Source organism: Aphelocoma coerulescens, chromosome 1, assembly GCF_041296385.1.
Source record: "Aphelocoma coerulescens isolate FSJ_1873_10779 chromosome 1, UR_Acoe_1.0, whole genome shotgun sequence".
Classification (NCBI taxonomy): domain Eukaryota; kingdom Metazoa; phylum Chordata; class Aves; order Passeriformes; family Corvidae; genus Aphelocoma; species Aphelocoma coerulescens.
In genome coordinates, this window is record NC_091013.1 from 103661486 (window position 1) to 103679446 (window position 17961).

General features: G+C 42.9%; 1 protein-coding gene across 1 annotated transcript in view; it reads right to left on the minus strand.

Moving 5' to 3' along the window:
• The window catches only part of MYH15 (myosin heavy chain 15), a 45388-nt gene extending 34253 nt beyond the window's left edge, over positions 1-11135 (minus strand). The window contains exons 1-10 of the mRNA XM_069022330.1: positions 10994-11135; positions 9808-9911; positions 9136-9279; positions 7284-7440; positions 5851-5878; positions 4890-4983; positions 3567-3584; positions 2866-2958; positions 1493-1556; positions 1302-1400 (exon numbers count right to left, since the gene is read on the minus strand). Coding sequence (XP_068878431.1) covers positions 1302-1400; positions 1493-1556; positions 2866-2958; positions 3567-3584; positions 4890-4983; positions 5851-5878; positions 7284-7440; positions 9136-9279; positions 9808-9911; positions 10994-11087 — 895 coding nt within the window. The 5' untranslated portion in view covers positions 11088-11135. The remainder of the gene's footprint in view (positions 1-1301; positions 1401-1492; positions 1557-2865; positions 2959-3566; positions 3585-4889; positions 4984-5850; positions 5879-7283; positions 7441-9135; positions 9280-9807; positions 9912-10993) is intronic.
• Positions 11136-17961: the final 6826 nt, after the last annotated feature.

Sequence of the window (17961 nt, forward strand, 5' to 3'; positions counted from 1 at the left end):
AAAGTTTCAGCCACATTCACCAGACTGAGGTTTCATCTAGATTTCAATCTTTTATATGCAGACACACACCCTACATGTCTATATATATATATGTAAATATATGTCTATCAATGTGTGTTTATATGAAATCTTATTCTCTATAAGCCTGTCTTACTCTGCTATGTAGTCACTATGATATATATCAATTTATCTACAGTTATCCTCATCCATACTTATTGATATTTTTACTTATCCATATTTACATACGGATGTGTTTATATACAAGCACATACATTTTGTGTCTACAAAACACAAGTCCCTGTTGGTTTCAGCTTCTTCAAGAGCCTGCAGACATGCTCCTGCTAGCCAGAAAGGTGTGTGCTGTTGTGGAGTACACAGAGAGTTTATGAGAAATAGAGCATTTTCCCAGCACAGGGATTCTCACAGGAATCTCAGTGCAAAGCTTCCTTGAAATCTTTCCCGTAATCATCGTTAATTAGGCCACGTAAAGCTTAGAGTGTTAGGGACTTGACCACGCACTGTCAGGATAATAAGACTTCAAAAGAGATTATGATTGCTATGGCTTAGTGGGAGTTTAGAAGAGCAATAAAGTGACTCCCCAATGCATTTTACAAAATGTGTTCCTTCAGAGCACAAACTGAAGTCAGCAAACCACGGCACTTAAAAAACCAGTGAAGGTTTTATTCAAAGCATTAGGAGGTAGGAGCAGAGAGGTCTCAGCCCCTCTCTGCCCTTCTCCAGAGGGTCTGTGGGACCACACTGAGCCAGGGGAAACTTCAAAGGGGTAATCGCCGCATAATCAGCAGCAGGCAGCTCTGAATATTCCCCCCTGCTACACAACATTCTGGGATGCCAGTTTTGTCACTTGGGGCAGAAAGAGGAAACTAGCTTTTCTTCATGGACCTAAAAGCAAATCTTCTCTTATGTGAAAATCTGGATAATTAAAGTTTTATCACCACAAATGCTTCTGGAGGCATAGCATTTTCCAGATGTTTTGAGAGCTTGGATTACACAAATTCAGTGTAATTCAGTGTGACACTTTTTGCTTTTATAGTGCTAGGTTTTAAAAGTCCTGCCTGAGTCTTACTCCCATTAGATTAATCTGTAATATGAGAAAAGTAGTCTCTGCTACTGCTACTGGAACAACATCTCTAAAACATTGCATTTGACAGTGGAAGTTCAATTTCACCAAGTGGAAGCATAAGGGCCTTTCTGCACATGGGTTTGCCCCCTCACCCCTTCTTATCCACTGTCTATTCAGTTTGGGGTTCTTAAAATCTGCAGATTCACACAATGCTTACCTAGTAACTCCGGTTTCTTTCCTGACAGGATTTGGTAGAAGATGTGATAGTCTCTTTCACCAGGTTGCTGGAAAATCACTCGGGATTTCTCCAATAAATCTAGTCACACAAAGGAAAATTCAGTGAGAAAGGCTCTTGTGGCTTTCACATGAGCAGTTGTATTTTTTACAAGGAGGGAGTTTGCTGCTTACAAATCTCAATATCAGCAGATGACAGCTTGCCTGTAGTTCCAAAATGGATTCGGATAAATTTGCCCTAATTGACACAGAAGAATATTCTAATTAGTGCATATAGTATACACAGAGGGAAACAAAGGATGCTGCTTGAAGGAAATCATTTGGCCCAAAGAATCAGTTTATGCTAACTCCTTGGCTTTGCACAGGCATATTTTCAATGAAAAATATCGAGCAATGATACTACTGTCTTCCAAGCCTAAATCTGTACACAGAGCTATGTAATCTGCTTGTGGAGAAAGGATAACAGTGTACTTATCTGCCAGGCTAAGACATGGCAAAGCACATGGCTTCCAGTTGCATGAAGAAGGTTTACTGTAATGCAGGACTCAGAGCAATAAGCCTGGGCTTAAGACACACAGACTTCCTTTTTTTGGCTTCTCCTCATTTGCAGTCCTAACTTACATGCAACTACTTATGTCAAAAGAGTGCTGTGATTTTACACAGCTTTGCCCATTAAATTTACATATCCATCCCTGCCAATTCATAAAAATTTTGTAGTTTTTATTTAGTTTCTTGTATTCAAACACATGAACTTTTAAAAACAATTAATTTCCATTCTAGCTGACAAGCTCCTTATACAATTGTGTAGCTTTACAAATGTTTACAACTTCTGATCCTCTCCACCCCTTCCAATCTAATTTTTAACAGGATTTGTTAGGGAAGCATGGGCTCCAAACTCAGGCTTGTCATCCTCATGCCATTCCTTTCGGGCCTCTGAGACAATGTCAACCAAATGTGGCAGAGGCAGAGCTCCCAAGAGGATTGCTCTCTTGCAAACCTCATGGAGAGGAGGAGAGCCCCAAGGTGACGGCAGCACAGCAGGGACAGCTTACTGAGCCAAAAAGGCAAATGTAATGGCTCATGGGTAGGAGTACTGCTGCAGGGAGGGTCTGCACAGGGGCGGATGTGGGAGGGAACAGGGACTGCGGTGGATTTCTGACTCTCAGTGGCTAAGTACAGCTACTATAGAAAGGGGGAAAGACAGGCTAGTGGGAAAAGGGGTAGGAAAACAGTGCAGAGGCAGTTCTGGGGAAGATCTACCATTGCTGTTCAAAGGGCTTCCTAAAACTGGGCTTCTGTTCATTTTAAATAATTTAAACAGTTTAAATAATTATTCAGCAAGAAATAATTATTGATCTTTGTTTCTCTTTATTTTTTTATCATTTCAATAGGGGTTTTTTTGTTAGATCCTACTACGTTATTCTTTCACTCCATGGAAATGCAATCATTTTGGTGGGCAAAATGCAGTTTATGAAGGGATTATGACACAGGTGTTATTAACTGGCCACTTTTGAATAAGACATCACTAGATTATGCTGCAGACTTACGAAACGCGAGGAATTGTCGTTTCGCAGGGTTTTGGCATTTCCAAAAGCTTCTAGGGCTGGGTTTGCTTGAATGATTTGATCCTCCAAGGTTCCCTAGAAATCAAGGTTGAAATACTGTTGAGAAACCTACAGGCCACAGACTCATCTTTCAGCTCTAACTCAGCCATGCATTCACTTACAGAGTGGAGCCTCTGTAACAAAGTGATTTATTTAGCTTCAGCCCAGGGGCGGCACAGTGTGAATGGCAGAACAGCGAGACCATCAGTCAATTATGAGCGCTTAAAAGGCCTCAAACATTCGGCTGCTCCCTACTGTTCGGCTTTGTAGATTTATATCTTGTGCCATCTGCATGAGAAAGAAATCACCGAGTGTACTAGGGAGCGTGTGGGGACATCCGAGGAAGGAGCAATGTGTGTAGGAGAAGGGCTACTGAAGACAGTGACAAGCACTAGAATGCACTTGATTTAAAAGCACTTGGAGCTTGTAACATTTGGGATTTTTGGAGATGAGAAAAGCTTTAACTGTTGCTCACATAGAGTTCAGTTTGGGAAGTGAATGACTTTTCCTTCCGGGGCTCCGGGGGTCATTCATCATTCACCCGGGAACCACACAAAGTGAAATGCTGAGGCCCGTGACCCATCTGACAGAGCCCAACGCCAATTTTGCGAGGAAAAAATAAAAGAGCAAAGCTCATAACTTACCCCAGTTTTGGTAGCTGGCTGTTCACAAAATAGGAACACAATGGAGAGAAAAAAAGAGAGAGAATGTGAATACTAACATAAAGAACAATACAAACGATAATAAGCAAGGTTAGCTGCCTCATGGGCACCAACACACTAGAAGTGCTTTTTGAAGACTTCAAAAAGCACGTGTGGCTGTTACTTTGTATTCTCCACACATCACAATGATGCAAAACAAGGTATTGCAGCTGGAAGATGTTTCATGTAGTTTGTCAGCTCAGGTTGCATTTCATTTTCATTGTCATCACCATTTTTTTTTCCCCCCAAATAATCCAAAAGTTCAAGTACAGCACAATCTTATTGCCTAGAACTTGTCTGTTTGCATTTACACTCTTTTATTCTTGCCACCTGGCAGCAATCTCTTTTCTCTGTTCAGTTAGTTGGTGTTTTGGCTCCTCATGGGACATCTCCAGAGCAAAACCAGGTAGATTTCTGCAGCAGAAGTTAAAACAACAAGCTAGGGGTAGGAGCACCATTATTGCATGAGCACACCAGGTTTTAGACACCATGATGAACACCAGCCTCATTGCATGCAGGAAGCTGGCTCTGGACAACTCAAGCATTTGTTAAGAAAGTCTTGGAGGCCTCAAGAGAATGTATATTAGATTTTGATGACGTGAGTTCTGTGCACAGACTTGAAGCACAGCTGAAATTTTGGCCTTAAAAATACAGTTCATAGGAATCAGTTAATTCACCACAAAAGAGCACTGAACCCTTCAAGTGCAATGAAGCTCATAGCAAATAAGCTCATAGCAACACAAGATAAAAAACAGCATGAATACAGTATTCACTGTAACCTCAGAGAGCACTTATAAGCAGAACAGCACTTATCCAAACAGAAATGCAGAAAAGCTGATTGAAAAAAAATCTTTTGTCAAAACAATCACTTTTTTTGTGGACAGAAAAGCTTTCAATGAAACAGACATTTTGATGAGAAGTTATAATCCTCGTCCCTTTGAAGACTATTTTCCATTTGAAAAAATAATTTCTTATTCTTTACAGTCTCCCCATCTTTTGACCAGCTTTAACACAATCAGAAGGATATTTATCACACACAAAAACTGAAACTCCTGGGGAAAAAAAAAAATAAAAGTGGCAGCAACAAGCATCTGTCCAGAACCAGAAGTGGAGTTTCTGCTGCATCTGGAGCATGGCAAGTTCGTGTTTGCATTGCCTTTCTCCCTTCAGAACATCATGCTCTCAGTACTGCAGACTCATGAGGTTAGTTGTACACAGGAGAGGAACCTCGGGAGTCTGAAATGAGTCAGCCACCAGCAGACTTACGTTCTTTTTCCCAGGTTCACCCAGGGCTGCCACTGTGGCAAAGTACTGGATGACTCGTTTTGTGTTGACGGTCTTGCCAGCACCAGATTCTCCGCTAGAGGAAGGGGGAAGAGAACACAGACATTGCTCAAACAGCTGCATCTCATCCTTTTAAGCCCTGTCCTCCCCTCAAGGCTGTTCTCAGACTCACTGACTCCGGTATTTGCAGCCTGTTGCCCAGCCTTTTCTGTGGAAATCACATCAAATTGACTGAGTGAAGAGGTGCAGTTCTATGACAGCAGTAACTCGTTCTTCACACAACTGAGCTCAGAAGTCCCGTACAAACCCACGCCACACTGAGCTTCTTTCAGGGGCATGAAGTTTTATTACAAACCTCCAGCCTGACTATCTGGCATATACCTGTATACAGTTAATGACCTAGAAAAAGCAGAGAAAAGCTGCAGTAATTTGCAGCATTACTCAAGAGCACAAGTAACTTAGGAGAGACACCCAAGTCTCCATCTTTGTTCCATCTTTGCCAGTAAACATCACACCTACTCTTTTCTACCTTGGTCATCTCCCTCTCTTTAGATGCATCTACACAACACTCTGAAATATAACTTTCAGCAAGAGTAACCACACTAAACAGAAGGAGTCATCTGTGTCCAAAGAGGACAGCCACAGAAATGCTAATACTGCAAGGAGCTGTTTTAATTGCCTGCTGAGTTGTTTTCATGTCTACATGGAATGTTCACCAGATGGGGATCTGAAATGGGCCAGGCTCCATCAAACCTTTAGCTACTCCTTTCTCATGGAGGTCAAGTTACCCATCAGATGGCCAAACTGACAGTCATTCAGCTTGAATCAAGTTCCAGGCAACTGAGCTGAGATTTTAAGAGTCAACATGTATTTTATCAGGGTTTTGTCTTCAAAGTTTTTCACAGCAACAGAGTCTCAAATTAGTCAAAAAAGAAGAACTTACGTGATCAGCATAGACTGGTTCTCCCGATCTGTGAAGGGGGGGGAAAAAAGAGGCAAACTTAGTAGGGTGTACAAATCACTGATTATAATTGCAAATGAGTAACAGAATCAGTCAAGCAAGGACAGGAGAGAATCACATGAAGCAAAGGCAGAAAGACAGAAAGTAGTATCATTCAGAATGATTTCCAGAAGTGCAAGTTCCAGCCCTGCTCTGAACCCTTCTCTTGTGTTTTGCTCAAATTGGTATTAAATACCTGTCAGTTGTACACGTTCATCTGTGTCTGGGAAACGATAATAAAGAAAGTAATTTCCTGCTCTCAAAATATTTATTCTCTTACTCCTGAGTGTGTCTTTGCTCACATCTGACCTTTCTGTTCCTGCAATACTAGACCAACCCAAGTAATTTTGCTCTTTTTTCACAAGCTGTTCCTTAAAATGCGTATGTACCCCTCCTCAGCTGGCCATGCTGCTGGAATAAAGCAGCCTATTGTCCACGCCTAATTGCCTGATCAGAAACAACCATTTATTAGAACACTCTGCAGCCCTAATATATTATTAATCAAGTTCAGCAAACACTAAATCATGGCAGCTTCCCAAGTCACTGAGCCTAAATTCCTCTTTCCTTTTTATAATTCCAGTCATCATGGCAGGCTACATATTGAGCAGCCTTATCTGATAAAAGAGCATTTCTTTGCAGCCACACACACATTCCCTCTGCCCGGTGCTTTTTGTCCCTTCACAGCTGAGGCACTTTCCATTTTACTAAAACGAAGGGACAGCGGGATGTGTTCTGGTCAAGTCTCTTTTGGATTTATCCTGCTGCCTCGCAGGCCCTAGCGTGAGCACATCGCTGCTGCCCTCTGCTGATAAACTCGGGTTTTTCCCAGTAACTCGAGGATCAGGAGGACGAAATTTCCCAGGGAAATGTGGAGTTCGCTGCCACAGGATTGGTGCCCGGACGCACGGCAGTCGCTGCGACACTGCCACAGGTCAGGTTCACGCCAGCCATGTGCTCACAGCACCCCGCAGAGCTTCCCTTCACTGGCGTTTGAATGCACGCCTCTTACCAGCGTCATGGTACCGAGCATAAGCTGTCTGTAGGCTTATTTTTGAATTTGGGAAAGCACTAACAGACCCTGGGGACGTGGCCCCGTTTCTGTTGTGAACTGATGGATTCACTCAGCTCAGACAGCTAAATCCGTGCACCTTACAGACAGCTACCAGAAGCACCACAGGAACAGGCAGGGCAGTTTAAAAACAAAATGAGTATACACATACACATACATATATAAAATCATCACAGCCTGCCCTGTTGCTTGTGGACTATTTTTCTGTTTGTTACATGCTGCAAAAGCTCTCATACACTTCCCTCCAGCACAGTGACACCAGCCCGATGAGGCGGCAGCCGGTGTGAAGGCAGGCAGTGGCACTTACTCCGCAGCATGTCGTGGTACGCGTTGTCAGCAATGGAGAAGATGTGGGGAGGAGCCTCCGAGCGCCGCTTGCCTTTGTACGCAGCAACAACCTCCGATTTGTAGACTGGCAACCACTTGTAGGGATTTATGGTCACACAGAATAAACCGGAATATGTCTAGAGAGTAACACAAAACCAGAGTGAAAAAATTCGCTCAAGCTATAAGGCAAGAAGTCTCGGTTAACCAAGCAGGATGTGGAAGTGCCAGCTGCTGATTTGGATTTGAATTCTGACTTGAATTTTAGACTTTCTGAATTTCAGAAGCTACTGGTCTGCTAAGTGACTTCCTAATTCATACCAAAACTACGGATATTGAACAGTTTTCAAAAGGAAAAAAATGGTTTTGGGGTGTCAACCAGAAATGGAAATATCCCCTTCAGTAAAACAAAGGAGCAGCAAATAGTGTTGTGTCTGACTTTGTGCCTTGCTATTCCATGGGAGTTGTTTCCTCTTGAAAACAGACATTGCAATGGAAAGTTACAGCTTCCCTGTTTGAACTCCATTTTTAGAAGGAGAAACAACCTCCCATTATTAATTTAATGCAAGAACCTCGAGATAATTTCTGGTGGGCATTCAAAGAGAAAACCACTTCATAGTGTTGTACCCCAAAGCTGTGGAACGTTTTTCAGCTTTTGGAGATGCCAGGTTGGTAAAAATCTCTTTATAGTTGCTTTTTGGATGATATACATCAGTTCACTGGGGCCTGGTCACTCTGAGGAAGAATCAGCTTTGAGTTGTAACCCCAGGCGATTGGTGTCAGCTGGTAATTTTTCATGTATTTAGCCCAGCTTGCAGCAAAATCTTCAAAGAAACCCAGTTATCATATGGGCACAATCACTAAATTCACATAGATTAATGAGCTCAATTAAGTTTTAAAAGTTTCAGGTAAAATCCAGGTCCCTTCCCCTAAAAATAGCATTAGGTCATGCTCCCAAATGGCCTTGGCATGAATCCTCAGTCCTGTTTTCTACAACGAAAAAGAATAAACCCCTACCAGTAAACAGACTAAGGCAAGATCCCAGTTTAATTTTCTACCTATACTGATCTGCAAACAAAGCTATGCTTTAGGCCCTACATGTCCATACAGGGGTTATTAGAGAAACACAGAAAATGTTTGACAATCAGAATTTAAATGGGTAATGTTGGATTTGCTCTTCTGATGAACACCAAAAACCAGAGCAGGGATTGCCTGGAAAATCAATGGATTCCTTTGACTGATTTCAAACACAATTGAATGCAGCTAACTGAGAACAAAATTCGGGCCCCATAAAATTAAATGCTACTAATGCTTGTTCTGGTGTTGACAGAAACTCGTGATGTCACGGGGAAGATACAAAACAAGGGAAAAGGCCAGAGTGCAACAAGACTGATGTTATCACTGAAAATGGAGAGAGTATAACTACCAAACTAAGGGTCCTACTTTAAAGAACTTGTGTGTGTAAAGCACTCTGAGCTTGAGGCATTGTTTCTTAACAAAGAAATCCCTATGGCTGGTGTTGACATGGATTAGTGTTAGAAGATGAAAATTAAACTGGGTCTCCCCAACAACGTGACTGAAGAAAAATGTCCCACACCATCCCTTTCCTAGGCAAGCAAGCAAAACCAAGGAGCCAGGCACCATCTTATTCACTCCATTTTGTCTACCTGTATTCAGCCAGCTCCAAGCAGCATCTTCCTTGAGGTAAAGAGCAAGACCCTCACTTTTGTGACTTATCAGAGTTGTAAAACGAACATGAAGAACACAGCACGTTCAAACACGATGTCAGCACTTGAAATGCAGGTTGCTAAATGTACCCCTGCTGTGGCCCTTACATAGATCATCCAGTTGCTGTAGCGCTTCCTCAGGTTGTACAGCACGGACGCCTCGTTCAGGTGGGTCAGCATAGACATGTCCTCAATCATGTCGAATTTGGGAGGGTTCATTGTCTGCACATCATCTTCTTTTATAGTCATGGTCTGCAAAGACAAGCAAATACAGCAACACTGGAAGACACTGGGATTTTCTGTTGCTTCATACACCTTATAGGAGAAAACATGCTTTTCCTCCAGCAGAGGGAAGTTCTCCGGGTCAGTCCCTGCCTATGTGCGCGATACCGTGTGTTTGCACAGGTATCAGAAGAATGGGGGAAGCCTGAGATGACAAAAGTAAGGAGCACGATGGTATGGCTGCAAAAGAAGTAATGAAATTTGGCTAGAGCCTGGGTTTTTAGCTCTGGGGACCAAACCAGAACTGGCTTGTTGCAAGCCTCCAGTCACAGCTTGCCTCTGGCTGTGCGGTGGCTGATGCTCGCCCACCCATCACTGCATTGCTGGTTTTCCCTTGGTGGTTTTTTGTGTGTTATCCTATCCTGAGCTGGCATCAGTAACTGAGGCTTTCCATTCACACCATTTCACGAAACAGGCAACCGAGCTGAAACCAGGGCAATTCTGTAGCTTGCAGCTCTGGCCTTGTTAGTCCCAGATCAGACAAAACCAGTTTTGTACCCTTCCATCCGTTGTTTGCACGGTCACTTTGCCTTCGCTGGTTTCTGTAATTTCAGCTTCAACGTAAGCTTTCTTTTCATCAGGAACCCAACATTTCTTCTTCCCTGTGAAATTAAGGAGACTTACATCAAACAGCAGCACCATGCCTAGCTAAGTGAGATTGCTGGATTACTTTTTCTGCAGAAGTGACACAAAACCTCTGGGATTGCAGCAGATTGGCAATGCTGGGAAGCTGCCTGATGAAGCAGAAGGCACAGGGCTCCCAAATGTTGTCTTCCTTTGAAACTACTGCTCAGCTTCCTCTAGATCCTTCCAGCAAAAGGTGTCAAAATATTTCACAAATGCTAGCTAAGCCTCAGCCTCCATGGGAAATCCATAATCATTATCACCAGTGTGCAGATGGAGGAACTGAGATCCAAGACCAAATTGAGGCGTTTGCTGAAAAGTCACACAGAGAATTTCAAACTGCTCAAGGAATCCAGCCCACATTATTTGACTGCCAGCTATCAGATTTAACCTTATTCCTTCACATTCTTCTGAGATTTATGTTAAAGAACAGCATTATTAATAACTCACACTGAGTTATGTATGTGCCTTTTTAGAGTTTGGAGCAGCTGCACGAGACTTTAGGCCTTTAGTTACAGCAACTGTTGTGAATAGTGAAAGGCCGCAGTTACTGATGTATTCACACTTACTACTAAACCTCAGGGCTCATAGAAAGCCATTTAAAGAAAATTAAATTATGAGAAACTAAAAGCTAACATCACATTACCTACCATACAGGCTGCAAAGCAAGTAAGACATTTAGTCAGGCCACAGAATCTCTCTTTACAGAAACATCAATGTCTGTTGTTTTTCTCTAAAACTGACAGAGAGATGATCCCTCTTTTAGCAGAGCAGTACCAATACACCTTGCTTCTAAATCGAGATAAACACTTACTTGCCATAGATTATTTTTATTTTTTACTATCTGGGAGTTTATAATAGCTTTGCAGAATAAAGGAACCCAAACTTGGTTGAACCAGCTACCTCCAACAGCAGCAGCACAGCAGTGACAGCAGAGGCTTTGCATCCTGCTTTGCTCTGCATTTCTTTGACTACATCTGTATGTGACCCTTATCCCTCTGTATGTGACTCTTATCCCTCTGAACCAGCCCCTGGCAGCACAAAGGGGGCTGCAACTCACCATCGAAGGCAACAGTCTGAGCCTTCATCAGCTCCTTCTCGCTCTTTCGGAGGTAGGGAGCAGCCTCCCCAAACTCTGTCATATCGACCATCATCTTGGCAAGAGTTCAAGGTGGCACAGCTCACAGAGGAAAAAGAAAGTCTACCAAAGAAAGAGGGGCAAAAAACCAAAACAATTATCTATTTTGTGAACAATATCAGACAATATAAAATGCTCAGCATAGCATGGCAGGTGGCTGATCAAAGGGATGATTAATGTTACACACAAATGCCTAACACAGATTTGGGACTATGCTGCACCTTTAGTTAAACCCTTCCTTGGCTCAGTTTATTAAAAGTCAGACAGGTCTTGAAGGGTTCTACACCTCAACATTGGTCACAGTTATCTCCACAGGAGGATTTTGTCTCTTCTTTTTGGCACAAATGGTGCCTAAGAGCAGGAGAGACCACTTACAGCTGTGATTTTAAAAACCACTTAACAGGAGCCTCTTCTGGCCCCTTTCAAAACCGTCTGGAGCAAAGGTATACTCTCCTGCAGGTCTCCCTGGGGCTGTGCCACTCAGCCAGTTCAAGCACCATCTCAAGCAGGTGTTTTCTGGGAAACAAGGAGCAAGACTTCACTGCTGCAAAGCACTCACTGCAGAAAGTCAGCACTGGAGCTGGACTGCAGTACATTTCTCTGATTCAGGAATTGGCATGTCAATAAAAACAGGATTGACATGGCTCTGGGAGGTCCTGTGCTGGTACAGCTTCCCAGGTTGCTGCTCCATCCAAATTCACCAGGCTCGGCATCCCCCTGCAGCAGGGCATGGCCAAGGGCAAGTGTATCTGCAGAATTGGTGCAAGGCCTTCATGTGTTTTCAGATGGCTTTGAGTTTATTAGTCCAGCTTAATACCTGCACTTGTTTTTGCAAATGACAAGGGCACAGCGTTTAGGAGTCTTTTTTCATGAAAGAGAGGGCAGGGGACGTGGGTCTCAGTGAGATTAATTTGCTGCATTTGTGCTGCCAAGTAATTAATTTGTTTTGTACTCTCTAAAATGATCAAACAGATACATCGGGGTTTTTTTGTTTTGTTTAGTTTTGGTGGTTTTTTACAGACATAAATACTTACACACACATATAAACTGGCCAGGGTGCTGGCCAGAGGATGTCTAAAAGAAGTTCCACTGCTACAAGGTGCACGCACACAATTTTAGAATTTCAGGTATTTTTTTCTTTAAAGTCAGGACAGCATTTGATTACTATTTAAAGCTGTGTAAGTGACCCTTAACTTCTTCCCGTGTTGTATTTACTGTGCAATATCCAGAGCAGCTGGTTAAATTTTCAAGACCCCTATCAAGACAGACACTGTAGTCTTTCAAAATTTAATTCAATTTATTTCTAACAAAATCCTGGTAGAGATAAAAACTCCTCATCAGCTAAGGCAGCTTTTTTTTCAACATGTTCCTCCTAGGGAACGTAAAGCCCTAAGACAGCAGAGTTGCCAAAGTGTTACATCCAGCCCTCTCCCACTGCTGCAGTAAAAGCTTGATACCTTCTGTCTTGTTGCTGTAGAGAAAAAATTTTCTTTCTCAGAACTAGCCTTAATTTTTTCTAGATTTTTAAGTAATCTTTTACACCTTAATCTTTTTAAAGATTAAGCACCTACATAAGCACAAGTATCGCCAATTATTTTAACATCATCTGAACTGACCAAAATTCCCAGCTGGACATACAACTCAATGGAGGAGCCCCTCTCTCTCTAAGTGTGTCTCAGCTCTAGTGGAGCAATGAAATTACATCAGTTCATAATTTAAACAGAACAGCATTAGAGCACGTAAGTGTCATTTCACATTAAATGTGCAAATGCCAGAGGGGCCACTCCAGTGTTAATCTCTAGGACTCAGGGCAGGTTCTCACAAGTCCTAGAATACACTAAAGTACTCTGAATCACTTTTGTGCCACCTGGCTCCATTTTCAGACCTCCTAGGGACAGTTCCTCAGCTATCACCTTCTTATCTCTTCCTTTTTCCCCCTCATATTCAGGGTGGACCACTATGGCAAGTATGTTATGGAGCAAAGCAGCATTCTGGCAGCTGGGAGAGAGCCCCTATTCCTTCAGCAGCCTGGGTGTTTGGAGTTATGGCAGAGGCTGGAGCCCAGGCAGACCACACCTTGGGGGTGCAGAGAACTCAGTGAGGCAAATCCATCGGCAGATAAAAGAAGTGGAAAATTTTGTTTTGTTTATTTTTAAAATGCAGAATAGTCAGGCTAAAGCTAAAGGTGTTCCCATTCAACCAGTTGTAGCTAACAACAAAAAGAGCCAGCCCTTGTGTATCAGCTGTGGGAGATCCTTGAAAATGCCTGCTCCCTGTAGAAAGCCGATATTGTTACGCAAAGTGAAATGGCATGCCCAGGACCACCAACAGTTTCATGGTGCACTCAGACTCGGAAAGAAGGGACCTTGTCTCTCTTTGCTGGGGCTGTTGGAAGTGACTGTAGCACTGAGGGCAGGCAGGAATATCGCAATAGCACTGTCTGGCCTGGAAAGGCAGCCCAGTGATGCTCCAGGGGTTGTAACTCAGGCTGGATTAAAGAACGCCTCGGACCAACATGCTACTTAAAATTGTAAACTGCATAAGCCATCATCTCTTGCAGATGATACAGAAGACAGAAAAGATGACTTGCAGGCACTGGATAATCATTTCACTCAGATGCATAATTGCAAGGGACCTGACACTTCCCTAAGTAGTTATTCCAGCTGGTACAATGAACGCACTGATGTTAGAGAAGAAATATGTACTTGCCATTCGAGCATTCAAGCAGCATCCTACAGTGACTACCACAGGCTAGATGTTTACTGATACTACTACTAAAACTTTAAGCCACATGAAAGCCTCAGTCATATCAAACCCACGGTACAGTGTTAGAGCACAGCACCCACGCTTAAAAGTGAGAGAGGTTGGTACTCACCCTGGAGAGCACACAGAAAGTGTCACGACTCTGCCTGGCGCAAACTTTATATGCCCCTATCTCAAGGTCACTGCTGATAACTGTTTAAAGGCATCAGCAGTTTTCCCTCATGCCTATATTTGTCCGCTGGATCCCAGCTGAGGAGACAATGCCCAAGGAGGGGACACATGTGGCCGTGCCCTGACGAAGGGGGGCAGGAATGTCAGTGGGGAGTGGCGCACTCGGTCCCGGCCACCCCTCACCACACCATTCTTGCTCCATGACTTCATGGAAGAAGCCTTTCCTGCTTCTGTGTTTTCAGTAGGGCAAGTATTGCTTTTCCAAGTGCTTCAGAACTTAATTACCATAGGTTTGCGGGGGTTGTGTGTGTGTAAATTAAGACTATTCAGACATAACTCTTCTGGAATATGAAATTCAAAGCTTTTTGCACCAGGGATAAGTGATTATTAAGGGAATTTAGTTATGTGAGCCAAATTCCCTTCAAGCAAGAGCTTTAAATCCCTTTTTGGGCCCCAGGAGTTTTAAAGCCAAGGCTCAGGTTTGGGATACACAGGTGTTCCCCAGTTTATGAACAAGGCAAGACAGGGAAGAAATCTAAGGATGTATTGATTCTTCCCAGAAAGTGAATCACAGATAAAGAACAAAGTAGGCATCAATTTTAGTGAGTCCTTTGCTTCAGGAAACTAATTTATGAGTCCCAATTTAGGCAATGTCTGGCCTTCTATTGTAAACTCATTTTTCCTCATGAAACAAGCACCATGAGTAACTCAGGTCTCATTTCATTGCAACCCATAAATAACAAAACAATTGACACTGCCAGATTGATTTGCTTTTACCAGCATAGGTAGATACATAAGTTTCCTTTGGTTCCAGCATAAACTGAATATAAAAGCAGAAAGGAAAATAAATACTGTAGATAATGCTTGTTGGCCACAAGGGAAGACAATATATTAGTTCTTTACAAAACTCAATTCCAAGGAAGCAAGGAGGGAGCTTATCCACAACTTCATTGAATTCCTAGATACCCACAGGAACAAGTGGCTTGGTTTGTGACCAGGCAAGAAGGAAAATGTCTGCATACTGAATCTGCTATTTTTAAAGCTGTTATGCTGAAGACTGGACAGGGACAGGTTGTACAGACAAAGTTGGCTTGTAAGAAACAGGAATTTCTGGAAGTGATAGGCTCAAAGACAGGAGACTGATGTGGCAGCTCTGAGTGCTTTAGTAACTTGGTATTTTTAGCACTTGGGGAATGCAACCAAGAGGCAGAGAAACACTACTGCTGTGCTAGAGACATGCTCACCTCCAGACAGACTGGAGAGGAGGGTGCTCTGGTAGAGCTAGGGATGAAGCTTGCCATCCTGGTCTGGATTCCTCTGTGAATTGAGCTGAACACGAGCAGCTTGTGTCACATTCTAGGGTTGGACTGGCTGTCTCACTCACACCAGAATCTGCCCAGCCTGCTGCTTTAGAGGTGTTTGGTGCCCTGTGGCACAGATGTGTGTCAATGTCAGATCTAAATCACCATCTTTTTGCTTTATATCTGGCAAAAAAAAAAAGAAAAGAAAATAGAGGTGGTGATTTTGGCTGCTTAGGTGAACAGTGTGTGCTTGTGTAAACTCAAGCAGACGCTCCTGATCACATAGTTTAAAACAAGGTAAATCACAAGCATCACCAAGATTTTTGGACATTGTTAATCTGCTGTGAAGGCTGAGAATATGATTATTTCAAGTCATGAGGATATAACATGCTGATACTCTCTCCCTCTTGCTCCTCTCTCACATTGCCAGGAGCTTTACTTCTAAACACAATATTCCCATTTACCACCGACAGTGCTTAGAAGAAGCCATCTCCTTACAAATACGCTGTTATCACTTACATCTTTTCTGTTCTGCAAATATTCAGCTTTCATCAGTCCTGCATGAACACTACAATCTTGCTCCCACGCATCCCTTTTCTTTTTTGGGGTTGCAAACAACTGTTTCCATAGCTGATTCTAAAGCAATTTCAATGCTTGTGTTGCTTAGAAAGGGACACAGCTAACTCTGGTTGAAACATGATCATCTTCTTTTCCTTGGTAGCCTGATGTGAATGGATACTGCACGTTATTCCTGCCTTTCTGGAGTTTATTTGCTTTCTCTTAATATGAAACAGAAATTGCAGCACGTTTTCCCTAGATTAAATTTGTAACAGGGACAACCAAAGACATTTGTCTCTTGCAGGGGCTACTTTTAGAAAGGTTAATGCTGGTCACTGTTTCTAGGGAAACAAGGGTCTTTGATAAGGAGCTCTTGTGACTAACCTATTTTTAATAACATTACATATTGGAAAGGAATGCAATAACATTTATCAGCTCTAGACAGAAGATAATGTCAATATTGTGGTCTAATATAAAAAAGTTGACATCTTGGATCTGTAAAAGCCCAGTTATGAACCCTCTCTATTTTCTTGGACAAAAAGATCACCCAGACAGCTGGGTTTTGACAAAAGCTGGCCTTTAGACTACTCTTAATAAAATGGGTACTGTAATAACCTGGCACTCCTGAAAAGCATGATCAATGAGAGAGAAGGACACCAGTTCAAGACACAGATGCTTGGAGAAAACATCTTTGGAGTCAGGATCCTTGGGGCAGAAAGACTACTGCTCCACAAGATGCATCTAAAGACACTGAGAACCTATTATTTACCTCAGGGGCTTTTTTAGGCCACTGGTGCCTGCTGCTGTTGCAATCTCTGTTTAAAAAACAAATGGGAAAGAAAGAACCAAAATGACTCAGTTGGATGAGAAAGTTCATCCATCTGGGAATAGTTTCAGCAGAAGAAAGGTGCTAACATAGTACCCTGGAGCAAAACCAGGCCCATTCTGTACAAGTGATGTATTTTGTCTTGTGAAGAATTATGGTTTAATTCTTCAAGCTGTTGATGGCCCAAAGAGAAATCGGAGGGGGAGAGAAACATAGATTTAAAAATAGTTGCACTCGGCTACATCTCTTCAGGATGAGAAAATTGGCACTGAACAGTGCATTGAAAGTGTGTTTATGACAGCTAGATTCCCATTATTAGACCAGAGATTTTCAGGTCTCTGCCAGCCTTTGTGCTCCCCCTGCTGCAGTGCCTATGCTCGGCCGTGGACACACGTATCTGCAGCCTGAAGAGGTATTGGGAGCATCTCTTTACTTTCCTTTCATAATTTTACATTTACTTTCCCTCAATTAATTTTTTGCTGACAGCTACTGTGTGGTGCGCCAGTAGAACGGAAATTTAAATCTCTCTATGGAAAGCATCCGCTTTCATATAAATATGCTTGCTGAAATAATTCCTAAGCCACCAAAAATGTTTTAAGTGCCTTTTAAGCCGCTGTAATCTGTGATTTATTGCTATCAACATGCAGACCCCTGACACCTCTTCCCGTTTTGAACAGCCTGAGGTCAGCGGGGACTGCAGAGCATTAACCCTCTAAGCCACACGAGTGCAGCCGCCGATCTTCCCAGCTTGGCAGCGCCCATCCCTCAGCCTGTCATCCCATGCCAAGCGCAGAGCTCCGGGATGCAGCGGCACGCTCCCCTCCTAGCCCGGCCTGGGACAGTAAACATTTCAGAGCTGTCACTGCTGCCTCTCCCCTGCTGACATTCAATCATTACGGTATCTTAAGAACGTTTAAATAGGTCAGGTTTCTAATGGGAGAGCTTGGCTTCTGGGAGTGAGACTGACAGCCTTTTGAGAGCAGATTAACAGCACTGATAAATCAATCTCAGACTGACTCACAGCCATAAGAAAAATAAGAAGATGAAAAGGGAGCCTAGTTGAATAAATGGTTTCAGCTCTTCGGCTCTGGAGATGTACCAGGTGAGGGAAAGAAGGCTTTTGTCATGTGCCTTGTCACTCTTCTTTCTCCAAATTTGACCACATCCCCCACTCCACCAATTCCCTCTGTGGAAAGTTTTGCGTCTCCAATGATCTTGAGCATCCCGCCCTGCCCATCAGGTCAGAGATTAATGGCATGTTTTCAGAATTG